The 23,315-nt window shown below is 44.4% G+C and overlaps 1 protein-coding gene across 5 annotated transcripts in view; it reads right to left on the reverse strand.

Annotated features, from left to right (window-relative positions):
* DTX2 (deltex E3 ubiquitin ligase 2) overlaps positions 1 to 23,315 on the reverse strand; it is a 357,713-nt gene that overhangs the window by 89,181 nt on the left and 245,217 nt on the right. For all 5 annotated transcript variants that reach the window (XM_069226713.1, XM_069226715.1, XM_069226711.1 and 2 more), the window contains one exon: positions 17,935 to 18,002. In XM_069226713.1, coding sequence (XP_069082814.1) covers positions 17,935 to 18,002 — 68 coding nt within the window. The remainder of the gene's footprint in view (positions 1 to 17,934; positions 18,003 to 23,315) is intronic.

Consider the following 23,315-nt stretch of genomic DNA (forward strand, 5'->3'; position numbering starts at 1 on the left):
CCAGTCTTCTCTTCTCCTGGCTTCTGGTGCTCCTCTCCAGTTTGTGGGGCGTCTTGCACAGCTTCTCTGCTACCAGCCGGCAGACCACTCTCCTGCCCACACTCCCAAGCCCAGAGTCTCCTGGCTCTCTAGCAGGGAACATAGGGAGGCATCGGCGTCCAGATTTTCCTCAGACGGTGTGGGAGGCCAGCGCCACTGGCTCTGGAAGACACAAATCCAATCCAAAACTCCCTACAGAGGAGCACCTCAGCTGCCAGGTGAATGCTGAATCCTTATAAAGCTTTAGGCAGAAAAATGGCAACTTTTCAAAAATGTCTTGTGCTCAACAGGTAGCCAAAATATGATTCTGCCATTCCTTAAATTATTCCTCTAGCTGCTACCACCCTAAATTCAGCATTTAATAAATTTAACAATTTAGCCCAGGGCTTCTCTATGGATGATGCCAAGCCTTGGTACAGTGAAAATAGCTTTTGGGTATATTTCACTGTAAAGACATCTTTAACATTATTTTCTACATGTCCTACTTTTAAAGATCACACACTATATGCCTTTATAGTCCATAAGGCCTAATTAGGTGTTATCTATTTAAAAGGAAGCTTCAGGCCTATCAAAATGGGGTAATCTTGACAGATCGGATTTGAAAGATGGAGGGGAAAAAAAAAAGGATTTAAGCCCCCATCAAGCCCAGTTGCATTTGATAAAATTCAAAATGAGATTTACAGGATTCCAGTTTTAACAAATATATGCAAAAGTATTATTCTTTTGAATCCTGCGCTACCTTTTTAAAACTGAAATGCCTCTTAAACCTCTGAATGCATTTACATCAAATCAAAACAAGCACCATCCTGATGATGACACTCTGTACTTAACTAATGTGGGCCAAAACATGCAGGCTTGTATCTTTGGACTTTCATAAAACAGCTTTGATCACACTACAAAAATGTATATTATAAAAGTTTGCTATGATATCGTACTGGATTGAAGTGCTTCTGGTGCATTGCTTTTGATGTTTATGTTTCAGTCAAGCACTGCGCCATCTCACCTTTGTGTGTTTTCACCTTGTGCATGTACTTAATCACTTTAGACATTTTAAGTGTATATATATCTATATATATATATATCTATATCTATCTATCTATCTATCTATCTATCTATCTATCTATCTATATCTATCTATATCTATCTCTATCTATCTCTATCTATCTCTATCTATATCTATCTATATCTATCTATATCTATCTATATCTATCTATATCTATCTATATCTATCTATATCTATCTATATCTATCTATATCTATCTATATCTATCTATATCTCTATATATCTATATCTATATATGGAAAATGTCACTTACCCAGTGTACATCTGTTCGTGGCATGAGACGCTGCAGATTCACATGCTGTGCATATCCCGCCATCTAGTGTTGGGCTCGGAGTGTTACAAGTTGTTTTTCTTCGAAGAAGTCTTTTCGAGTCACGAGATCGAGGGACTCCTCCCCTTTCGGCTTCATTGCGCATGGGCGTCGACTCCATCTTAGATTGTTTTCCCCGCAGAGGGTGAGGTAGGAGTTGTGTATATAGTAATAGTGCCCATGCAATGGAGTAAGTATGTATGTACATAATGTGATTAAAAGTGTTATATTTACAAGTTTACAAATGTACAAGTTTATTTTTATCAACTTATAACGGCTACAGGCTCCCGGGGAGGTGGGAGGGCGCATGTGAATCTGCAGCGTCTCATACCACGAACAGATGTGCACTGGGTAAGTGACATTTTCCTTTCGATGGCATGTGTAGTTGCAGATACACATGCTGTGCATAGACTAGTAAGCAGTTATCTCCCCAAAAGCGGTGGTTTAGCCTGTAGGAGTTGAAGTTGTTTGAAATAACGTTCGTAATACTGCCTGTCCTACTGTGGCTTGTTGCGTTAACACATCCACACAGTAATGTTTAGTGAATGTATGAGGCGTAGACCATGTGGCTGCCTTACAGATTTCGGTCATTGGTATATTTCCTAGAAAGGCCATGGTGGCACCTTTCTTCCTAGTGGAGTGTGCCTTTGGTGTAATAGGCAGTTGTCTCTTTGCCTTAACATAACAGGTTTGAATACATTTAACTATCCATCTGCCAATGCCTTGTTTGTATATTGGATTCCCTGCATGAGGTTTTTGGAAAGCTACAAACAATTGTTTTGTTTTGCGAATTTGTTTGGTTCTATCAATGTAATACATTAGTGCTCTTTTTATGTCTAATGTATGTAATGCTCTTTCAGCTACAGAGTCTGGTTCTAGAAAGAACACTGGGAGTTCCACTGTTTGATTTAAGTGGAACAGTGATATAACTTTTGGCAAAAATTTGGGATTTGTGCGTAGAACCACTTTATGTTTGTGTATTTGTATAAAGGGTTCCTGTATGGTAAAGGCTTGTATTTCACTTACTCTTCTGAGAGATGTGATAGCTATTAGGAAGGCTACTTTCCAGGTTAAGTATTGAATCTCACAAGAGTGCATGGGTTCAAATGGTGGACCCATGAGTCGTGTTAATACAATATTGAGGTTCCATGAAGGAACTGGTGGTGTTCTTGGTGGAACGATCCTTTTTAGACCCTCCATAAATGCTTTTATGACTGGGATTCTAAATAGTGAAGTTGAATGTGTAATTCGCTGATAGGCAGAAATTGTTGTGAGTTGTATTTTAATGGATGAAAAAGCTAACTTAGACTTTTGTAAGTGTAGTAAGTAGCTTACAATGTTTTTCGCGGACGCGTGTAATGGTTGAATTTGATTATTATGACAGTAATAAACAAATCGTTACCATTTATTTGCATAGCAATGTCTTGTAGTAGGTTTTCTAGCCTGTTTGATGACCTCCATACATTCTTGTGTAAGGTCTAGATGTCCGAATTCTAAGACTTCAGGAGCCAGATTGCTAGATTGAGCGATGCTGGATTCGGATGTCTGATCTGTTGTTTGCGTTGAGTTAACAGATCTGGTCTGTTTGGTATTTTGATATGAGGCACTACTGACAGGTCTAGTAGTGTTGTGTACCAAGGTTGTCGTTCCCAAGTTGGTGCTATTAGTATTAGTTTGAGTTTGTTTTGACTCAATTTGTTTACTAGATACGGAAGGAGTGGGAGAGGGGGAAAAGCATAAGCAAATATCCCTGACCAACTCATCCATAACGCATTGCCCTTGGAGTGAGGCTGTGGGTACCTGGATGCGAAGTTTTGGCATTTTGCATTTTCTTTTGTTGCGAATAGGTCTATTTGCGGTGTTCCCCAGTTTTGGAAGTAGGTTTTTAGTATCTGGGGATGAATTTCCCATTCGTGGATCTGTTGGTGATCTCGACTGAGATTGTCGGCTAACTGGTTTTGAATTCCTGGTATGTATTGCGCTATTAGGCGAATGTGATTGTGAATCGCCCAATGCCAAATCTTCTGTGCTAAGAGACACAACTGTGTTGAGTGTGTGCCTCTCTGTTTGTTTAGGTAATACATTGTTGAAAGGTTGTCTGTTTTGACAAGAATGTGTTTGTGGGCTATTAGTGGTTGAAATGCTTTTAATGCTAGAAACACTGCTAGTAGTTCTAGTTGATTTATATGAAGTTGTTTTTGCTGAGTATTCCATTGTCCCTGGATGCTGTGTTGGTTGAGGTGTGCTCCCCACCCTACCATGGAAGCATCTGTTGTGATCACGTATTGAGGCACTGGGTCTTGGAAAGGCCGCCCTTGGTTTAAATTTATAGGATTCCACCATTGAAGCGAGGTGTGTGTTTGGCAGTCTATCAACACTAGATCCTGAAGTTGACCCTGTGCTTGTGTCCATTGTGTCGCTAGGCACTGTTGTAAGGGCCGCATGTGTAATCTTGCGTTTGGGAACATGGCTATGCATGAAGACATCATGCCTAGAAGTTTCATCACTAATTTTACTTGATATTGTTGGTCTGAGTGCATGCTTTGTATTACATTTTGGAATGCTTGTACCCTTTGTGGACTTGGAGTGGCAATCCCTTTTTTTGTGTTGATTGTCGCTCCTCAGTATTGTTGTATTTGACACGGATGTAAGTGTGATTCTAGGTAGTTTATTGAGAACCCTAATTTGTGAAGGGTTTCTATGACGTATTTTGTGTGTTGAAGACACTGTTTCTGAGTGTTGGTTTAACCAATCGTCTAGATACGGGAATACGTGTATGTGCTGTCTTCTGATATGTGCCGCTACTACTGCAAGGCATTTTGTAAATACCCTTGGTGCTGTTGTTATCCCGAATGGTAACACTTTGAATTGGTAATGTACACCTTGGATTACAAACCTCAAGTATTTCCTGTGTGAAGGATGTATGGGTATATGGAAGTACGCATCCTTTAGATCTAATGTTGACATGTAGTTTTATTGTTTGAGCAAGGGGATCACGTCTTGAAGTGTTACCATGTGAAAGTGATCTGATTTGATGTAAAGATTTAGTGTTCTGAGATCTAAGATGGGTCTCAGAGTTTTGTCCTTTTTGATTATTAGAAGATACAGGGAATAAACACCTGTTCCTTTCTGATGGTTGAGTACGATTTCTATTGCCTCTTTTTGTAACAACGCTTGGACTTCTAGTTGTAATAGATCTAAGTGCTGTTTGGACATGTTGTGTGTTCTTGGAGGCACATTTGGTGGTAATTGTAGGAATTCTATGCAATAACCATGCTGGATAATGGCTAGGACCCACGAGTCTGTAGTTATTTCTTCCCAATTTTTTTAATAATCTGTGAGTCTCCCCCCCACTGGTGTTGTGTTGGGGATTTGTGACATTGAAGTCACTGTTTAGTTTGTGGGGCCTTTGGAATTTTCCTCTGGTTTTAGGGAACTGTCCACCTCTATATTGTCCCCGAAAGCCTCCTCTTTGATACTGCCCCTGGTATGTGGGTCTGGCTTGTGAGGTTGAGGGTTCTGTGCTTTGGGCTCGAAACCCCTCTCTAAAGTGTGGCTTTCTAAAGGTGCCTCTGCTTTGTGGGGAGTAGAGCGCGCCCATGGCTTTGGCCGTGTCAGTGTCCTTCTTTAGCTTCTCTATAGCTGTATCCACCTCTGGCCCAAACAACTGTTGTCCATTAAAAGGCATATTAAGCACAGCCTGTTGGATCTCTGGCTTAAATCCGGAGGTGCGGAGCCATGCGTGTCTCCGAATAGTGACCGCTGTATTCACAGTCCTGGCGGCTGTGTCCGCTGCATCCATTGCCAATCGTATCTGGTTGTTGGAGATACTTTGGCCCTCCTCCACCACTTGCTGTGCACGCTTTTGAAACTCCTTGGGAAGATTTTCAATAAAATGCTGCATTTCATTCCAATGAGCCCTGTCATATCTTGCCAATAAAGCCTGTGAATTGGCAATGCGCCATTGATTGGCTGCCTGTGCTGCAACTCTTTTACCCGCTGCATCAAACTTTCGACTTTCTTTGTCGGGTGGTAGTGCAGCCCCAGAAGTCTGTGAGTTTGCCCTTTTGCGTGCTGCGCCTACTACCACTGAGTCAGGTGTTAGTAGTTGCGTGATGTACACAGGGTCCGTAGGGGGAGGCTAGTACTTTTTTTTCCCACCCTAGGTGTAATGGCTCTGCATTTGACTGGGTCTTGAAACACTTGTTTTGCGTGTTTTAACATCCCTGGTAACATCGGCAGACTCTGGTACTGGCTGTGTGTTGACGACAAAGTATTAAATAAAAAGTCATCTTCAATAGGTTCAGCTTGCAGTGCTACATTGTGAAAAGTAGCTGCTCTGGACACCACCTGCATGTAAGCAGTACTGTCTTCAGGTGGTGACGGTCTTGACGGGTAGCAATCTGGGCTATTGTCAGATACTGGTGCATCATATAGATCCCATGCATCTGGGTCATCCTGGGTCATTCCTGTGTGCGTTGGAGATTGCATCATAGGGGGTGTTGCAATTGGTGATAGTTGCGGTGAGTGCTGTGGCGATGGTTGTGGCGAAAAACGTGGTGGAGTTTTTTCTTTCGCCACCTTTGCTTTTGGCTGTTTCTCTGTGTCTTGGAAAGCAAGTTTCCTTTTCATTTTAATAGGGGGAAGAGTTCTTATTTTCCCTGTTTCTTTTTTAATATGGAGCCTTCTTTGTGTATAGTCTGGCTCCCCCATCTCTAATTCTTGTCCAAATTTATGGCCTTGTAGTTGTGCTGAAAGGCCTTGTTCTTCAGAATAAGAACTTTGTTTCGGCTCCGATGCTGGGTGTTTCGGCACCGAAACTTTTTCCACAGTCTTTTTCGGCTCCGAAGCCACCTTTTTCGGTTTCGGGGTGCAGATCTCTCAGTGCCGACTTTGCTCGGAGCCAGTATCGAGTTTGGTCGGAGCCAGTATCTCGGTGCCGAGTATACTCTGTGCCGGTATCTCGACCGGAGTCGGATGTCTTCGACACGTGTGTGCCCTTTTTCGGTGCCGATGGTTGGTCACCGAGTTTACGGGTTAAGCCATGGCCTGCCGGCGGTGGCGTCCCCTGGCCTTCATGATTTTGGCGTGAGTTTTGGCCGGGCCAGGTTTACTTGCGGTTTTCGCCGGCTGCTCACTTTCGGCCTCGTCCGAGTCCGAATCAGCAATGGAGAAAGTCTCCTCTTCTTCGATGTTGTGGTGTCCTGATGGCGTCGATGCCATTTGAAGCCTTCGAGCTCTCCGGTCCCGTAGCGTCTTCTTTGACGGAAATGCCCGACAGGCCTCGCAAGTATCCTCTTTGTGTTCGGGGGACAAACACAAATTACAGACCAAATGCTGATCTGTGTAAGGATACTTATTGTGGCATTCGGGCAGAAGCGGAATGGGGTCCGTTCCATGAGCCTTGAAGACGGACGGGGTCGGGCCAACCAGGCCCCGCCGGGGGATAGAAGCTCCGAAGGGCTACCGGAGCTCTTCTTTTATTCGGTGTCGATCTGCTATAACTAACCCGATACCGAACGCAAACAATACCGGCAAATTTTCAGAGATTTAACTAACTTTCCGAACCGAAACACGGAGCGAAGAGGAACACGTCCGAACCCGATGGCGGAAAGAAAACAATCTAAGATGGAGTCGACGCCCATGCGCAATGGAGCCGAAAGGGGAGGAGTCCCTCAATCTCGTGACTCGAAAAGACTTCTTTGAAGAAAAACAACTTGTAACACTCAGAGCCCAACACTAGATGGCGGGATATGCACAGCTTGTGTATCTGCAGCTACACATGCCATCGAACATATATATATAGATAGATAGATATAGATAGATATATATAGATAGTTTATTTTATTAGTTAATTAAAACCATACAAATATTCCTTCAACATAAAATTAAGTAGAACAATAGTGGTGCAATAAAACAGTGGTGCAATAAAACAGTAGTGCAATATAACTGAAAAATAAAAATAATGTAATACATTCTACAGATTTGCCCCCACTTAACTCTAGTTACTAGTACAGGACTTCCTAATTTCGACCTGTTTATTCATAGTATGTGGCTTTTGTTTCCACTGGCACCATTCCAATCTGCTGGCTTGTTTTGACACAGGAAAGTTTGGAGGTAAAAGTTTCCAGAAATTGGATAAGCCTAACATTCAGTATGGTGTTCTTGGATTAAATGCTTCAGTTAAAGCTTGTCTGCATGTTCTGACCCTTAATTAGTTATTTTTTCAAAAAATGTCTTCTTTCAGCAGCTAAAGCTGGGTAAATGCAGACATGTGCACTAGGTATTCTACCGCCAGATGACATAGGCGGCACTCATGGGTGTCTACTAGCGGCCCCTTCTTCCATTTTGGCATGAGATCTAACTTTGGCACTTCACCCAGTCTAAGCTTTAGAAAGTGTTGTTTGATTTTCAATTAATGGGGGCAGCCAGAAGTGGGGATTCTTTAGGAGCTTTATATGAATTAAGAATCAACCAACCATGCAACCTTTTAGCCAGGACGTCCCTGTCTTCTAGACATCTGTATAATTTACATGATTTATTCACTGCTTTGTTAAAAGCCAGAGTAGGAAGCGACTGATCCCATATATCGCCTAAATTCAAAAGGTTAAGGCTTTTTTCCAGATGCTTTTTATAGTTGCTATTACCTCTTTCTAGATTAATTTCCTGCCAAACTAGATTAGCCAGAGTCCCTTTTGGGGCGCGGCACAGTTTGTGCTGCCAATGTCTGCTTGACCAACATAAATTCCAATCTGATCTGGGCTAGGAAGCATGTCCTGGTAACCGAAAAACACACTTATACGCCTTTACCAGAAGTTTATCCAGGAGAGCTTCCTCCATCCCCCTCATTATTTCAGTCCCATAGGCGAGAGTTGGAAGTAATTTTGCTCTCATTATGGCTGTCAATGGATTCAAAGCGTGGCCACGGATAGAATTTGCAACCGTGCCAAAAGCGTGAACTAGCGCCTTATTTTTAATTGCTTCTTTCTGATGCGCATAATTGCCTCTAGCATGACTCCTAGGTATCTGTACGAGGTTACTTCCTCTAAGGTCTTCCCATTCAGATACCATTTATGTTGACTAGTGGGTCTACGATTGACAGCAATCATTAGAAATTAACCATATTAAATCTAAAATGTGTTTGTTCTTGCACTCTTGTAGGTTGTTTAGCAGTTTCTGCATGCCAATTCTAGTATTGCTAAGCAATAGGTCATCTGCATATAGCATGTTAGATAGTCGTTATGTTAATGATTTATAGAGCACATGGATACCCAGGGGCTTCCCAGCACTAAAGGAGATATCTGTATCTTATCAATGCCATAAAAGTGCCAAAAAGGAGAATCAAAATGTCTTCCGTTTCTTGCAAAAGGATAGTTCAATGTGGTCATGACGAAGTCCCAGAGGCAGAGTGTTCCAAAGTTGTGCAGCTTTTACTGAAAAGGAGTTGACTCCCCATCTAGCCTTCTTAAAGCGAGGCGTATGGACCTGAGGGGCCTAGTCGGAATATAAAAAGACATTTTGTCTAAGAAATTTGGGCCCACTGTTATGCAAGGCTTTATGAGTCATCCACATCGCCTTAAATTTGACTCTTTGCTTTATGGGGAGCCAATGAAGAGAGGCCAGAGCGGATATGACAAAGGTATGTCTGGGGACATTTTTTTTAGCAGACGTGCAGCAGAATTCTGCACGATCTGTAGCCTTCCGATTACATATTTAGGGGGGGACTAAAAAATAAAAGCTGGACAGTATTAATGCTTGAATGAGGCGTCTTCTGGACAAAAATGATAAAAGGTTGATAATTTTCCTTAATGTTCTTAATAAGCTGAAACATGATATCTTTCTGTTGCTTGTTTAAACAACACTTGCGGTAAACTGTTTGGGCCAGGTGCGCAGCCAGTTCGCGACTTCCCAATGATTTTTGTTAATTCTGATTCTGTGATCTTCAGGGTATTCAGGACATCGGGTTCCCAAGTATTAGGGAGCCCCTGAGTCAGCACCCCTTCTCTGGCAGGCAGCTCCCTTAGATGTGACTAAGTGGCACACCAAAGCTTTCTCTGTTATGTTGGCGTTGTTAGCTGCCTTTGGACCCTTGTCAATGGAATTAATAAGTTTCCAGAATCTTTTAGAATCAGATGATTTAGACGCATAGTGTAACTTGGCCCAGAGCATCTCCTGCTGATATTTTTTAAAGTACCATAAATCCCTTTTAACCATTTTCCTTTGCTCTCGCAGGGCGAACAGTAGTGATCCATTTTCTGGAAATTTGCACAGTTGCCTTAGCAGTCTGCCTACTTCCGCTTTCCCTGCTATGAACTCGCTGCGGTATATGTGAGTGATTATAATAATTCAATTTTGCTCCCTTTCTAACCTTTCCTGAGGGAACTTGGTTTGTAAGATCAACAACAAAGTTCTCCCAGAACGTTGTCAAATTTGCTAGGTCCGTAGCCATGAATTTTAGCCTCAATAGAGCCTGTTCAGCTTGACTTTCATAGTTATTAGATGACCATTTCAGTTGCTTTAGGTTTTTAGTGCCAATCACACCTTTCAGGAGAGCCACTTCCTCTGGCTTATGTGGTGAAGATCGAATTCTGATTGTCTGCAGCTTGTGGCCACTTTCCACACAGTCCATGATTCTAAAGTCACTCACTAATGTGTACAAAGCAGGATTTACCAGTGTGTAATCTAGGTAGGAAACCGTTTTCTCAGAAGATCTTGTCCATGCAGGCGGGATGTCGGCCGGCCTCAGACCATTTAGCAAGAAGAGGCCTACAGATTCACAGATGCATATGAACTTCTCCCCTAACTTATCTTTCCTACTCTTTACTGGGAGAGTTTGGCCGGGAACCGTTGCTACTGTTTGAATGTGGTCTTCAACAGGGTTATGAAATAGATAAAGATTAAAATCACCCAAAATTAGTCAATATGCCGAATGTACTGTGCTTTTTGTTATTACCAAATATATACACACACACACACACATATCTTTATAATTGTATGTACATTTTTGTAGAATTCAATATAACATCAGTATTTGCACTATATCTTTCTTCATCGTCTAGTGTCCAGCATACTTATTTGCTTTATAATTACATTTTGTGATCTATTTACAAGCTAAGCATTGGTGAATTGATGTTCCATCCACTGTATATACCTTGCTTGTTTGAATTACTCCTGAAAACATTGTTTACCAACAAACAAAATAGGGTGCAAACCCTTCTGTGGATACACCACCAGCAGTCACAAAATCTAAGATCCCTTTTACCTCACAAAACCACGACAGGAAGAGGCATCCAGAAAACACCAGCTGCCTCAGGAAATCCTTTGTGATCCAAGAAACAAACAGAAACTGGTCCCTCTGTACTAAAAAGGAAAGGTTACCACCATTATTTTCTGGTTTCAAATAAATGTCTGTAGTAGGAATACCATCTTGTTCTAGATCTTGGCACGACAAAGTATTACAAAAAGCTATAGAAGTTTCGGCTATAGGCACTTCACCAGATTTATACATTATTTGGCAATTTTTGTATACTGCACTATCACTACTACTGGAGTCTCTTGTCGCTAAAAGATACTGCTGATCAAGGTGGAATAGGACGTTTTTTGGCCTCTATAAAAAAGCTAGGTTTTTAAGGTCTTACTTAAATGCAATAGAGATGATAGAAAATTGATTTCACAGGGAATAAAGTTGTAAGTGATTGTTGCCAAAACCCAATCCAGAGCCCGCATTTGCCATCTGGCATGAGTCACCAGAAGGATGCAGGAGGCCATGATGCCCAGCAGCCTCAGAGTCATTCTCATCGAAATCCAGGATAGATGCTGAAACATCTGTATCATAGCCTGAATATCCTGGACTCGTTGTTCGGGAGGATAGGCCCAAAACTGCATTGTGTCCTGAACAGCTCTGATGAAAGGTAGCATCTGGGAGGGAGTTAGGTGTGACTTTGGCACGTTTATAGTGAACCCCAGCGAATGGAGGAGGTCCGCCATAGTCTGGTGGAGGGAGATGACAGCCTGGGGCGAGCCCGCCTTCAATGGCCAGATGTCGAGGTAGAGGAAAACTGAAACCCCTAACCTGTGCAGGTGAGCTGCAACCACTGCCATCACTTTGGTGAACACCCAAGAGGCGCTGGTAAGGCCAAAGGAGAGCACGGTGAATTGAAAATGCTTGTGACATACCACAAAACTCAAGTAACGTCTGTAGGCAGGCAGGATGGGAATGTGAAAATAAGCGTCCTGCAAGTCCAATGCACTCCTGGGTTCAGGGCATATAGAACCTGAGCCAGCATTTTGAACTTCTCCCTCCTGAGGAAGAGATTGAGGGACCAGAGGTCAAGGATAGGGCGGAGCCTTTGTCCTTTTCTGGGAACCAGAAAGTAGTGAGAATAACAACCACAACCTACTTCTGGCACTTGTGGCTCCGATGGCCAAGAGAGCCATAACCTCCTTGGGGAGTAGTGCCAAGTGATACCTTGTCATCCGATCGTAGGATGGTGGCATGGAGGGAGAGGTAGCCTCGAAAGGGAGGGAGTAGCCCCTTCAAAGTATTTGTAAAACCCACATGTCTGACCTGATGATGTTCCAGTGGGGTAGGTGATGGTAAATCCTGCTGCTGACTGATCCTTGGTGAGAAAGCACCAAACTACAAAGGTTTGGAGGCTGCAGCTGAGTGGGGGAGGGGGCAGTGGACTGGCTAGACCAGTGGCTCCTCGATCCACGCAGATGCTGGATCTCATGTCTTTGGTCACACAGAGGCTGGGCAGCATGCACAGCACAGTGGCTGGTGAAAAACGGCTGTGGCTGGACACCCCTTCCGTTACCACAAAAGGAGCAAAAAGCAGACTGAGGGGGTTGAGTGGCAGCTGCGAGGCAAAGGGACCGGGCTGTAGCCTGTGATTCCCTAAAGCCCTCGATCACAAGTCTGTTTTGTCCCCGAAAACATGGGTGCCATCAAAGGGCATGTCCAACAAAGTAGATTGGACAGCCCCTGAAAAGCCAGATGTCCTTAACCAGACCTGGCGCCTCAAGGTCACCATCAAACCAACTGACCTGCCCAGAGAGTCGGTTGTCTCCAGCCACCAACTGATTGTGAACTTGGCTGCGTCTCTCCCATCAGCAACAGCCAGGGAGAGAATGGCCTGGGCCTCCTCTGGGACCTGTTGCAGCACTTGCATGACCGTGTCCCATAAATTATGCGCATAGCAACCCAAAAGGCATGTGGCGTTCACAGTCTACAATGCCAAGCTGGAGGAAGAAAACAGCTTCTTTCCAGGGTGGTCCAGCCCCTTTGATTCCCTATTTGAGGGAGTGGAAGGGAACGCGCCATGGGATGTTAAGGCTGGATGACCAAGCTCTCAGGAGTAGGGTGTTGAGTCAGGAAAGCCAGGTTGTTTGGCGCAGGCCTATGGTGGTGGGCTATTGTCCTATTAACAGGAGACCCTGTGCTGAGTTTGGGCCAAGTCCCCAGCAGGACATCCATGAGGGCTTTATTGAAGGGCAAAAGGGGCTCTGATTTGGAAGCCCCAGGCTGAAGCACCTCAGTCGGGAGATGGGTCCTGACAGCCACCAAAGGCAGCTCGGGCCCATGACCTTGGCCGCTCTTTGCATCACCATGGAGTAAAAAGCACCCTCCTTCACAGCCATGGTAGGGGGAGAAAGCATACCAGTGTTAGGGGAGGTATCCAGGCTGCTGGCTTCACCCAGTTCCTGAGCCTAGTCCATAGGGTCTTCAAGATGGAATTCCAAAGGGTCCAGCGACCCCACCATACTCTCACCAAACTCATTCCCATAAGAATAAGGGGCAGGATCAGATCTAGAAACCAAAGCCCCCGACGGAATCGGCGTCGAGTGATGTCGGTCCAGCTCCGTGTCAGAGACCGTAATGAGTATAGGATCCACACCACCCGCGGGATCAGTCAACGTCAGGGGCATCGACGCCTAAACCGTCGTCGGGAAAGGTTGCGACGGTACCAGCGACACCAGTTCTGATCCGGAAGCGGATCCCTGGTTGCCCCTCGGATCCAAGCCCAAAGCCACCAGCATGGAACCTGAAGGGGCCCTTTCCAACCATGCGGGGCCCAAAGGCTCCCCGACAGGGCTGAACTGCCCAAAGAGGAGGTGCATGGTCTTGTGAAATTCCTTTAATTAGGCAGGGGTGTCTCTGAAAACTCTGGAAGGCACAGAGCCGACCGAGAAATAGGCTCCAAAGACGGAAGCCTATAGCGAGGATACTCCTTCTCCTGAGTTGTGCTACCGAGGGGGTAAAGTCGAAGAATGGCTGTGCTTCTTAGACTTCTTCTTGGGCTTACCTGAATGTCCTGACAATTTTGAATAGGACGAGGACGAGTGATAATGGCTCTGCGAACAGTCTCGGGACCTTCCTCTCGACAGAAAGCGATGTGGAGATGGACCGCGAGCAGCTTGGAGGGAGCGGGCTCTCAGTCTTCGGGTTCATGACACACCATATGCAGATCTGTCACGGACATCATGCGGTGGCAGGAGTCGCTGGACTTGAAGCTGGTCTTCCTTGATGACATCTCAGTGCATCAGAAGTGTGCTGAGATGTTGAAAAAGTCAAAAGGCCAGTCAAAAAGCAGCTGTAAGGGTAGCTCTCTCAGGATCTGCCTGTAGGCTGCCACGTAAAGAAAAGAACTAATGTCAGCAAGGCAACCACAACGCCAACAAGGGATGCGGAGTCGACCGACGACACTTAACATCGCGCAAGGGTACTGCACGAAGAAAAATCTCTGGATCCAGACTGAAGCCTGGGGGAAAGTCTATGGAAAGGAATCTGCAACTATAATTCGCTATCAGATTGTTGCATATAGTGCTGCAGATTCACATGCAGTCCTAAACAAAACAATATGAATTTGAAGAACAAAAGTTCTTACAGTGCTTAGTCAAGGTGGTTTATGCACAAGATAACTCATGTTTCTACTGCAGATCCTAGTGTAAAAAAAAGAATTTGGCTTCTTAAGCAAAATGTATTTCTAATTTATAGCCATTTGTTTTCACAAATAAGTCAGCGCACAGGAGGTTATTAAACCTCCATAAACATTCAAGTTTAAGTTTATATACTATTTTTAACTGTTCTATATACTTCAAATTTTTATAAACTCCTTTTATTAGAACTTCACACGTATTATTTTTAAATAGCACATCATTTTTATGTCACTCTACGTAACCTTGCTAGACCCAACGTTTTCTCCTCTTTTTAAGTTAAAAAATACATTTTATATAAGTTTGTCCTAACAACATGTTAGCTTACTTTAATGACCTTTCATTGCGACGAGGGAAAATAAACATAGCACAAGATTACCACTGAACCTTTAACCTCTTTTCAGTGGTTTGAATAATAAGCATGTAATGTATAATATGACATTCCCACTGAAAAGAGGTTAAAACGGAACCTTTAACCTCTTTTCAGTGGTTTGAATAGTAAGCATGTAATGTATAATATGACATGAGGGAAGGAGTATAAAGAGCACCTAGTATTGGTTGATGCATATATTGTCAGGGTTTGACACAATTCGCCACATAAGAAAATCAGGAATCATAACACATGGAGGAGGTGGAAGACGGGATAGTAGAGACTACAATAGCTTCCGGAGTTGGATCCAAAACACACTGCCCCAGCCACCAGGGGACCAGGAATTGACTTCCAAGTAAGGGAGGGCCATTATATCTTACGGGATTTAGATTTTGGAGGACGGGATATCTGTCACCGTTGTGACGGAGTAACTTGTCCACAAATATCTAGGCACAGGCCCTATGTCTGGCAACATCAACTGTTTCAAAACATTCGCACTTCTGTTCCCCCACCATTGTGGTTTTTCTCTTTCTCCTGTTAGCTCTGTGTTTTTCATGGAACCCTGAGCTCCCCTGAAATTAAGCTTGATGACTTGGAACCTCCTTTTGTAGCTGACCACAGTTTTCCCTTTTTGGCTTTGGAGACTACATTCTACCTTGCGGTAGAGAGGTGTGCAACTCAACTTTGATTCTTGTGTGAGCTTTCTGGCTTGCCTGGGGGCTAGTTACGATGAAGCCGCATCACCATTTTGACATTACTATTACCTATTATAGAAGCACACTTAGTTATTCAATATTCACAGTCTTCTATTTTTCCTTCTTGGCAAGGAGTTGTAGTTTGTCACAGCAAAGCAGTGCTAACCTGTACCAGAGAAACTAGTCCAGGTCTTGTAGCAACCACTCTGATAGAATGGAGGGTCTGTCTTACTGTCTCTTTCTCTCTCATCCCTTACCACCTCTTACCCTTTTTTAAACTAGTGCCCTCTACTCTCCTGGATTATGATATGGGAGTGGGACCACCTCTAAGGCGAGTAGGTAGGATTAGCCTTGTTATCCTAGAAACACTAAGAAAGTCATGACATAAATGCAAACATAGAAGAATATATTGAGGGAGTATTGTCTGGACATCTGGGTGAAGGCTTGATATGATTTAATAATGTTCTCTAAATCAGAGAAGAGGAGGAAGAGAAAAATAAAGAAATGCTGGAAATGTTGGGATGTGGCTGTTAATATTAATTGTATCATTAAAAGCAGTCTTTTCAAATACAGAATTTGATTATATACCATATAATTTTGGTAAAAATGAAAAACACATTGCTTAGTCCAGATGTACTTGACTGTATTACTCCTCATACAAACATTTTCAACTAAAAAAATGCGCAGAGCTAGGAAGAAAAACATGCTGCCTTTTACTAATGCGTCCAGCATAATTAGATTTTGGAAATTGCTAGCAGTAAAGGTCAAATTTATTTAGTGTACTGAAGCACCCATTTTCCTCTCTTTCCATCAAAGGTGCTGCAATGTTTAAGTATGGTGTTGGATGCCATCTAGAGAAAGTTACCAACCACAGGCACTTCTGAAATCTAGTGACAAAGAGGAATCCTAGGTGGTGCGGATTGCGTTGAATCTCACAAGTGATCTCACCCAAAATGTCCTGTGAACATCAAAGTATGGGTCAAAAAACACAGTAGTTTAACTGTATTTATTTTACAGAAAATTTTTGCATATCCAGAAAATGGCTGGTCTTACTACCTAGCACTCCTACGCTTCGTCCGACCGAATCAAGTAAGCACCTTTCCTATCAAGAGAAATGTGGGCACACTAGGGGGTAGCACTTTTGTGGATCCCCACATAGTCCCCTCAGAAATGTGAAGAACATTTTAATTTTAAGCCGAAGTCCGATATTAGCAGGACATTCTGTGTAGGAAAAACTATGGAGGTCTGTGTAAACAAGAACACCCAGAACTCCATCTGCTGTCTAGATTTCAGAAATGTCTGGATTGGTACGTTTCCCTGCATGCCAGCAGACCCAGAGCCCAAATACTACAGCTACCTACATGGCTAGAAAGATTGCAATGTCAATGAATAAACCTTGGTGTCTCCACATAGCATCTGCTTTTCCCGTTGTGAGTGATTAGCCCATGCACACAAGTGGGGTACAGTCATAATTGAGAGAAGTGCAGGAACACAGAACAGTGGAACATTTGTTATGAATTTCATTAAATTTGTTGACTTCCAAATGAAAGGTAGTGCAGAAGAAAGAATACATTTTGTATACTGCCCTCTGAATCACATATTATTGGTAAACCCAAATTCAGAGTCGTAGAAATCAACACTATTTCTAAATTTAGATTCTTGAACACCTTTCAGAAATACATAATTCATATCCAGTTTCATTCACTGGATATTACCTTATAAACTGATGCATAGTCAGTACACAACAAATAAAATAAACTATAGCTCGTTGCAGGCTCTAGGTATACGATGTTTTTACACAACCAACAAACACTGCAAATCCCTGCAACCGAAGTGTCTGAAGTTCAAGCCGGTTACTTTTGTAAATCATCCATCAGAGAAGAAAATGACAGATGCAAATATTGTCATTTATTTGTGTTTTTCTTACTAAATGTAATTGGATTTTGGTTTCAATAAATAATTTGTTTTGGAAATCAATGAGTGATCTACACTCGCTAAATTGTAATGTTGCTAGATTTGGTTACTTTTCAGAAATGTATAGGTTTCAGAATTCACTCATGGGTTTCACACCTGTTTCCATCACAAACTGCAAGTGAAGCAATCACAGAAACAGGAAGCATTAATTACAACTTACAAAATTGAAAACGAAGTGTGTTTTTTAACAACTCTTTCTGTTGTGTGAAAGCTGGGAGGAAGGTGATTAGCACAGCAAACCTTTGGCTGATGCCGGTCTTAAAAGAAAACACCCATGGCACATAAAAAAAAATGTTTTTTTTTTATTTTATTGGTTCTGTCCTGGGAAATCCACAAATTGTGGGTTCATTTAGAAACACCAACATGAAGAACAAAAAGGATGCATATGTTGCCTGAATATCTTCTGTGGGAAAAAATAATGAAGATTTAAGTGCCAAAAGGAGAGGGTTGGGCTCACCAATTAAGGGGTTAATGCTCTTTAATTTAGTTTGAAAACACTGGGTGGTCTAACCCATGCAGAAACTAATGCACTGGTCATCATGCTCACCTCATCCGGAGGGCTGTCCAGGTTGTCCATGTATTTCTTTACCACACTTTCAGGATCATTTGTGGATTCTGAAAAGCAAATGAAACCATATGAGACCAAATAAGAGCATAAAAAGGCCTTTTTCGTTATGTCATGGAGAGAAAAACCCTAACACAGTTAACAGGGAGCAGTGTCCCTAATTCAACTGCACAAGCCATCTTACTAGTAGTAAAAAAAAAAACAAGGAATTATTACAAATATACAATGCTGAATAAAGATGTATGCATATTATAAGCAAAACGGATTCAGTTTAACCCTTGCGGCTTTTCCACAGGATAAAAATTAACTCATTGACAAATAAGCAGAAAACAAGGTTAGATTATTTCTGAAAACAACCTCTTCAAATGTAAGAATATGGTAACATCATAGAAGAAATCACTAACAACCAATGGATGCTACTTCTTTCCTCTGCTATCACCTGACCGATCATCTGCTCTCTACTTGTAAACATAAGGTAAATATATAGATGCAAATGCAGTTAATAGAAAGCCTTGGCTGCCGATAACTGTTTAAACCCTTGATGTCGAAACAAAATGGCAGCAACCATGACTGAACACAAGAGACTTAGTCTATACATACTTGCCAGACCAGTGAGTTTACATCCAGGATGTTAGCTTTCACCGAAGAAAAATAGGGCCTTATGTTCAAAGCTATTTTGCGGTTGCAAAAGCTCAGATTTGCAAAATCAGAGCCTTTGCTACCGCAAGATAGCTTTTGGGGAAGTAGAAAAACCTAAACTGTGATTCAGTAACATATCACAAAATAAGTTTCGACTACATACCAAATCACAAATTGAAAGAGGGGTTCTTAGGGCATCCTTCCCAATATGCAATTTCTTACAGTATCAATGGTTTGTGACAATCATTGATAGGTCACTGACACCTCAGAAGGAAGTGGTATCCCACTTGTAAACTGGAAGGGGTCTCTTGAGGACACCTTCCCCTTGGTCAATGTTGTAAAAACACATTTTTAGGAGTAGGCAGTAGTCCTTGGGAGCACTGCTTATTTGTTCAAAAATAAAAAAAACTCTTACCCACCCCATTTCCCTTTAAGGTTAACAGGCGGCTGCATTGAAATGTAAAAAAAAAAAAAAGCCATATTCAAGCCAATCACAAACAATAGAACATCAAATGTTGGGGGCACAAGGAAGGCCTCAGAATGTCTGCAGTAAAGACCACCACCTGAAAATGTAAATATATGGGAGAGGAAATGGGAAGAAGAGCTAGAATTACTGATTCTTCAAAACTGCCAGGCCCTTTTAAAGGCACCTCTTGCTTCAACAGGAAGCCTTTGAAAAGTCATCAGAACTGAGGAGATGAGGTCAAATCAATTAGTTACCAAGATAACTGGTTCTCGGAACACAACAGACCCCAATATGCATAAGGCTGCTCTGATGTGAGGTGGAGGGTAGACTGCTTGCTTGGAACAAACCCAGCAATTTAGAAATTAATTTCTTGTATCCAATCAAAGTTAAGGGAGCTTAGTTAGTATTAAACAGAAACATCAAGGTGAAGCAGAAAGATAAACAAACCCATTTTTGAGTGTGTTAAGTCTGAGATAGTGGCAAGTCATCCAGGTTGTTATGGCTTCGAAGATTATGGCAAGGTGTGTTATGTCACCCAAAAAAGGAAAATTAAGGTTAACTGAAGTGTAATAGACAAATTGGTGGGACTCTCGGAATTTCAAGATAACAGCAGAAGAAGGAGAACAAAACAATGGTCCACTGGGAAAATCCTTGTGACAAAGAGACTCTACTAGAAAGGGAATTGTTCAATTTAATCTGCTGATCATTAGATATTTTTCAGGCAAGACATTTGAGAACTGGTCCTTCAATGCCCATGTGGTATCTTAGGATTTCAAGAAGGGTGTTAAGCTTGGCTGTCTCACGTGTCAATGACAGTTCAAAGAGAATTAATACATAATTCACCATTATCAAGAATGCGCAGGGCATAATCGGTAATTCTGAGCATAGCTGTCGGTGTGCTATAACCTACTCTGAATTCTAATTGGAAGGTATTTAGAAGGTTGTTTTTTTAAACTATCTAAGTTCACTGCTGATACAGCTTTGAAGCTCAAAAGCTAAAATCTAGGGGCGTGGCCAACATGGCTACCGGAGCAGCAGGATAATACTGCAGCTCCGTGCCTGGCCCACATTAATATCCTGGAAACGGCGCCCACCTTCCTCTATGAGGCGGGCGCCGACCATTCGACTGTTCAGGACCACTGGCCGAGGCAGTGATCCTCTCCGCGAGGCCGGCGTCTCATCGAGCGTCAAGGAGGAGCTAGCGGCCCTCAGTGTCAGCACCAGCGACCGCGGCTGGTGAGTCGGTTTCCTGGGGCCTCGGGCCAGCTCCTCCCCTGGGCTTTAGGCGCTCGGCGCTTGTCTGGAGGGGCCCTCGGGAGACCGGAGGGAGGCGGAGAACGGGGAGATCCCCGTCCTGGAGGACGCGCCGCTGGGGCGGAAGTGGGTGAGGCCCGTCGTCCGTACCAGAGCTGTTCCTACGGCGCCGGGCCTGCTGGGGCACCCGGCGCGGCGCTGCTCGGCGGACCGCGGTTACACCGGGACCCCGCGGCCTGTGTGGAATATTCATCAATCTGTCACCAGCTTTACAAATAATTACAGGACAGCATTTGAGTCACTCGCTGTGGCCCCCCATTGTGCTGGAACACTGCATTTAACACGGGCGCGGCCCGATTGTGCTGGGGCCCCAGGGACCACGCTTGACCCGGTTCAGCGGGCGGCCCACGGCGGCGGAGCAGCCACCAGACTCGCGCTGCCCGGTGAGACTGATTGGTAGTCCCCCTGCTGGGCCCTGGGCGCCCAGGCTTGTCAGAGCGTCGTAGTGCGGCACCTCTCTCGGCGACACGACTCGAGTCGCGGTGCGTAGGGAGATTGTTCTCTCCCTCTAGGATCCTGCTCAAACGAAGTTGGCATCAGTGGAGTAGGGGCATGGGAGATACCACCCCTGACATTACCGGCTGGGTGGGCGCGCGGCGTTGCTCTGGATCCTCGTGGACCCGTGTGTTCCCGGCCTGCTCCCTTGCTGTTGGTCCACGGCAGTCATAATAAAAAGGAAAGCTAAGTAGATAAGCCAATTACCTCGCCCGCACAGTGAACTCCTCACATCCTGGCCTGAATTGGGCACTCGGGCTCTGCTGACGCGGGAGCTGGGGGTGGTATTGCGGCTCCCTGACGGAACTGGTGCTCCTGCCGGGCTGCGCCGCGTGGGGCTGCGACGAACTTGACCAGTCCACTGGCATCACTAACGGTATCATCAGTGCTCGCAACTTGGGAATTCCCGGGAGCATTGAATTCCGGGCTGTCTCCCCCTGACGAGGGGCACCACACACACCAGCGGACCCAACCGGGTCCTGCTGGTCGCCGGGAGCGGCGGCTGCCGCACAGCGGGGATCGGCTGGGCACCGGACTGGGTCACAATTATAAAACGGAGTAGGAAAACGGAGAAACTAAAACAGACACGAACATCAAAACAGATGCATGCAACCCCCTCCTGTACTACGGACCAAAAGAACTGGTGGACGCGCCGAGGGAGGACCGTAGACGTGAGCAATCACTCCTGGCAGGCGGCTACCCGGTGATCCTAGAGTAACGAACTGGCACAGGTCAACAAGAAAATCATGGTCAAACCAAAACACCCCAAAACGGGGTCCACGGGAGAAGGAGACCCTCCTCAACCGCCTGGCCAAGCAGAAACGCAATCGCTCACCCAGCTACAGCTGAATGAAACATTACGCACGCACTCCCTACAATTCGATAAAATTATGCAAGCTATAATGGACACTAAATCCTCGTTAGAAGGGAAAATTGACGCCGCAGTGCAGGAAGTCTCATTGCTGCGGGCCGACCACCGCAAATTAACTGGAAGGGTTCACGACACTGAAAAGACACTAGAAACTATCCAGCCAGAAGTAGTAGAAATGAGAAATAAAATGCAAAAAATGGAACTAGACATAACACTACTACAACGCAGGGCAGAGGAAGCTGAAGGACGCTCCAGACGTAACAACATCAGATTCCTTGGAATCCCAGAAAGAATCGAGCAACCTAAGGCAGAGGATTTCTTAGAGACCTGGCTGAGGAACACACTTAAAGAGCAGCACCCCAACACAACATTAGTGATCGAAAGGGCACACAGAATAACAGGCAGACCGCCTAGACCGGGAGCACCGCCTCGACCTCTAATAGCTTGCTTCCTAAATTATAGAGACAGAGACTTAGTCCTTCAGCACTTCAGAACGTCTGACCAGATCATGCTCGAAAACAACAGAATAACTGCCTACTCCGATTACACAATGGAGGTACAAAGCAGAAGAATTGCGTATAACAAGGTTAAGCAGTTGCTACGTGAAAAAGGCATCACTTACTCCCTCATGTTCCCAGCGCGACTACGCATTGTCATGGACGAGAAAACCCTAATGTTTCCCACCCCTGAAGATGCATGGACATGGATCCATGCTAAAGGATTAGCCGATCCAACTAAGGAAGACACAGTATCCGAAGAATGGACTACCGCTAACTCCAGGAAGAAAAGGAAAAAAAAACACCAAAACATCCTTCCGCCCCACAAAAACGCAAATGGTATTGGAGCGTGCGCAAACAATAAAGGACTCAAACTCATTCGCCCGTGGGGCGCTGGATGGCAGGAGCGAAACGGACACTAATGACTCCGCCTCACATGGGGGAGATATGAGCCCATCCCCCTCTCCGTTGCTGGCGGGTCCGGACCTCACACCGCGATCGGCAGACGAACTTTAAACATGTAGATCTGGCGGCCATGGCTCCCCTTCGTTGGCGGCAGCGACGGGGTTGCTGCGGACCGCCGGCATCGGGCTGCTGCTCCCGAGCCCCTCAGCGAGTGACTGCCATTAGCACGAGTACCTATGACTGACTCACCGAAAGCTGCGCAAGGCAAATGGAACTGAAGAAGCGTGAAATATCCTGCAGGTGGGCCACCTAAAGGCCCGACATCAAGGAACCCACGAGCCCCCCTATACCTGAACGGTATCCGAATGGACCTGGTCTCTCTGGAAGACTCTTTAGGCACCAGTTGTGCCATTCTACTTAACGGACGCATTCAGTCCGCAATATCCTTTTTGTTGTTATATCTATCTCTCTCTTTTTCTATCTTTAGTCCACTGTGGGCTTACCCCTTCACTCATCGGGGCTTGAGGGTGACGGGCTGGGGGCGGTGCGGGGGGGGCGGGGGCACCGGGCGCAGCGCAGGTAGTTCCCTACACCTCAACACAACGCAATGAATAAGGAACTCAGTTATAATTTCATGACCTGGAATGTTAAGGGCATGGCCAGGATTAATAAACGT

This window comes from Pleurodeles waltl, chromosome 3_2, assembly GCF_031143425.1.
Source record: "Pleurodeles waltl isolate 20211129_DDA chromosome 3_2, aPleWal1.hap1.20221129, whole genome shotgun sequence".
In the NCBI taxonomy this organism is placed as follows: domain Eukaryota; kingdom Metazoa; phylum Chordata; class Amphibia; order Caudata; family Salamandridae; genus Pleurodeles; species Pleurodeles waltl.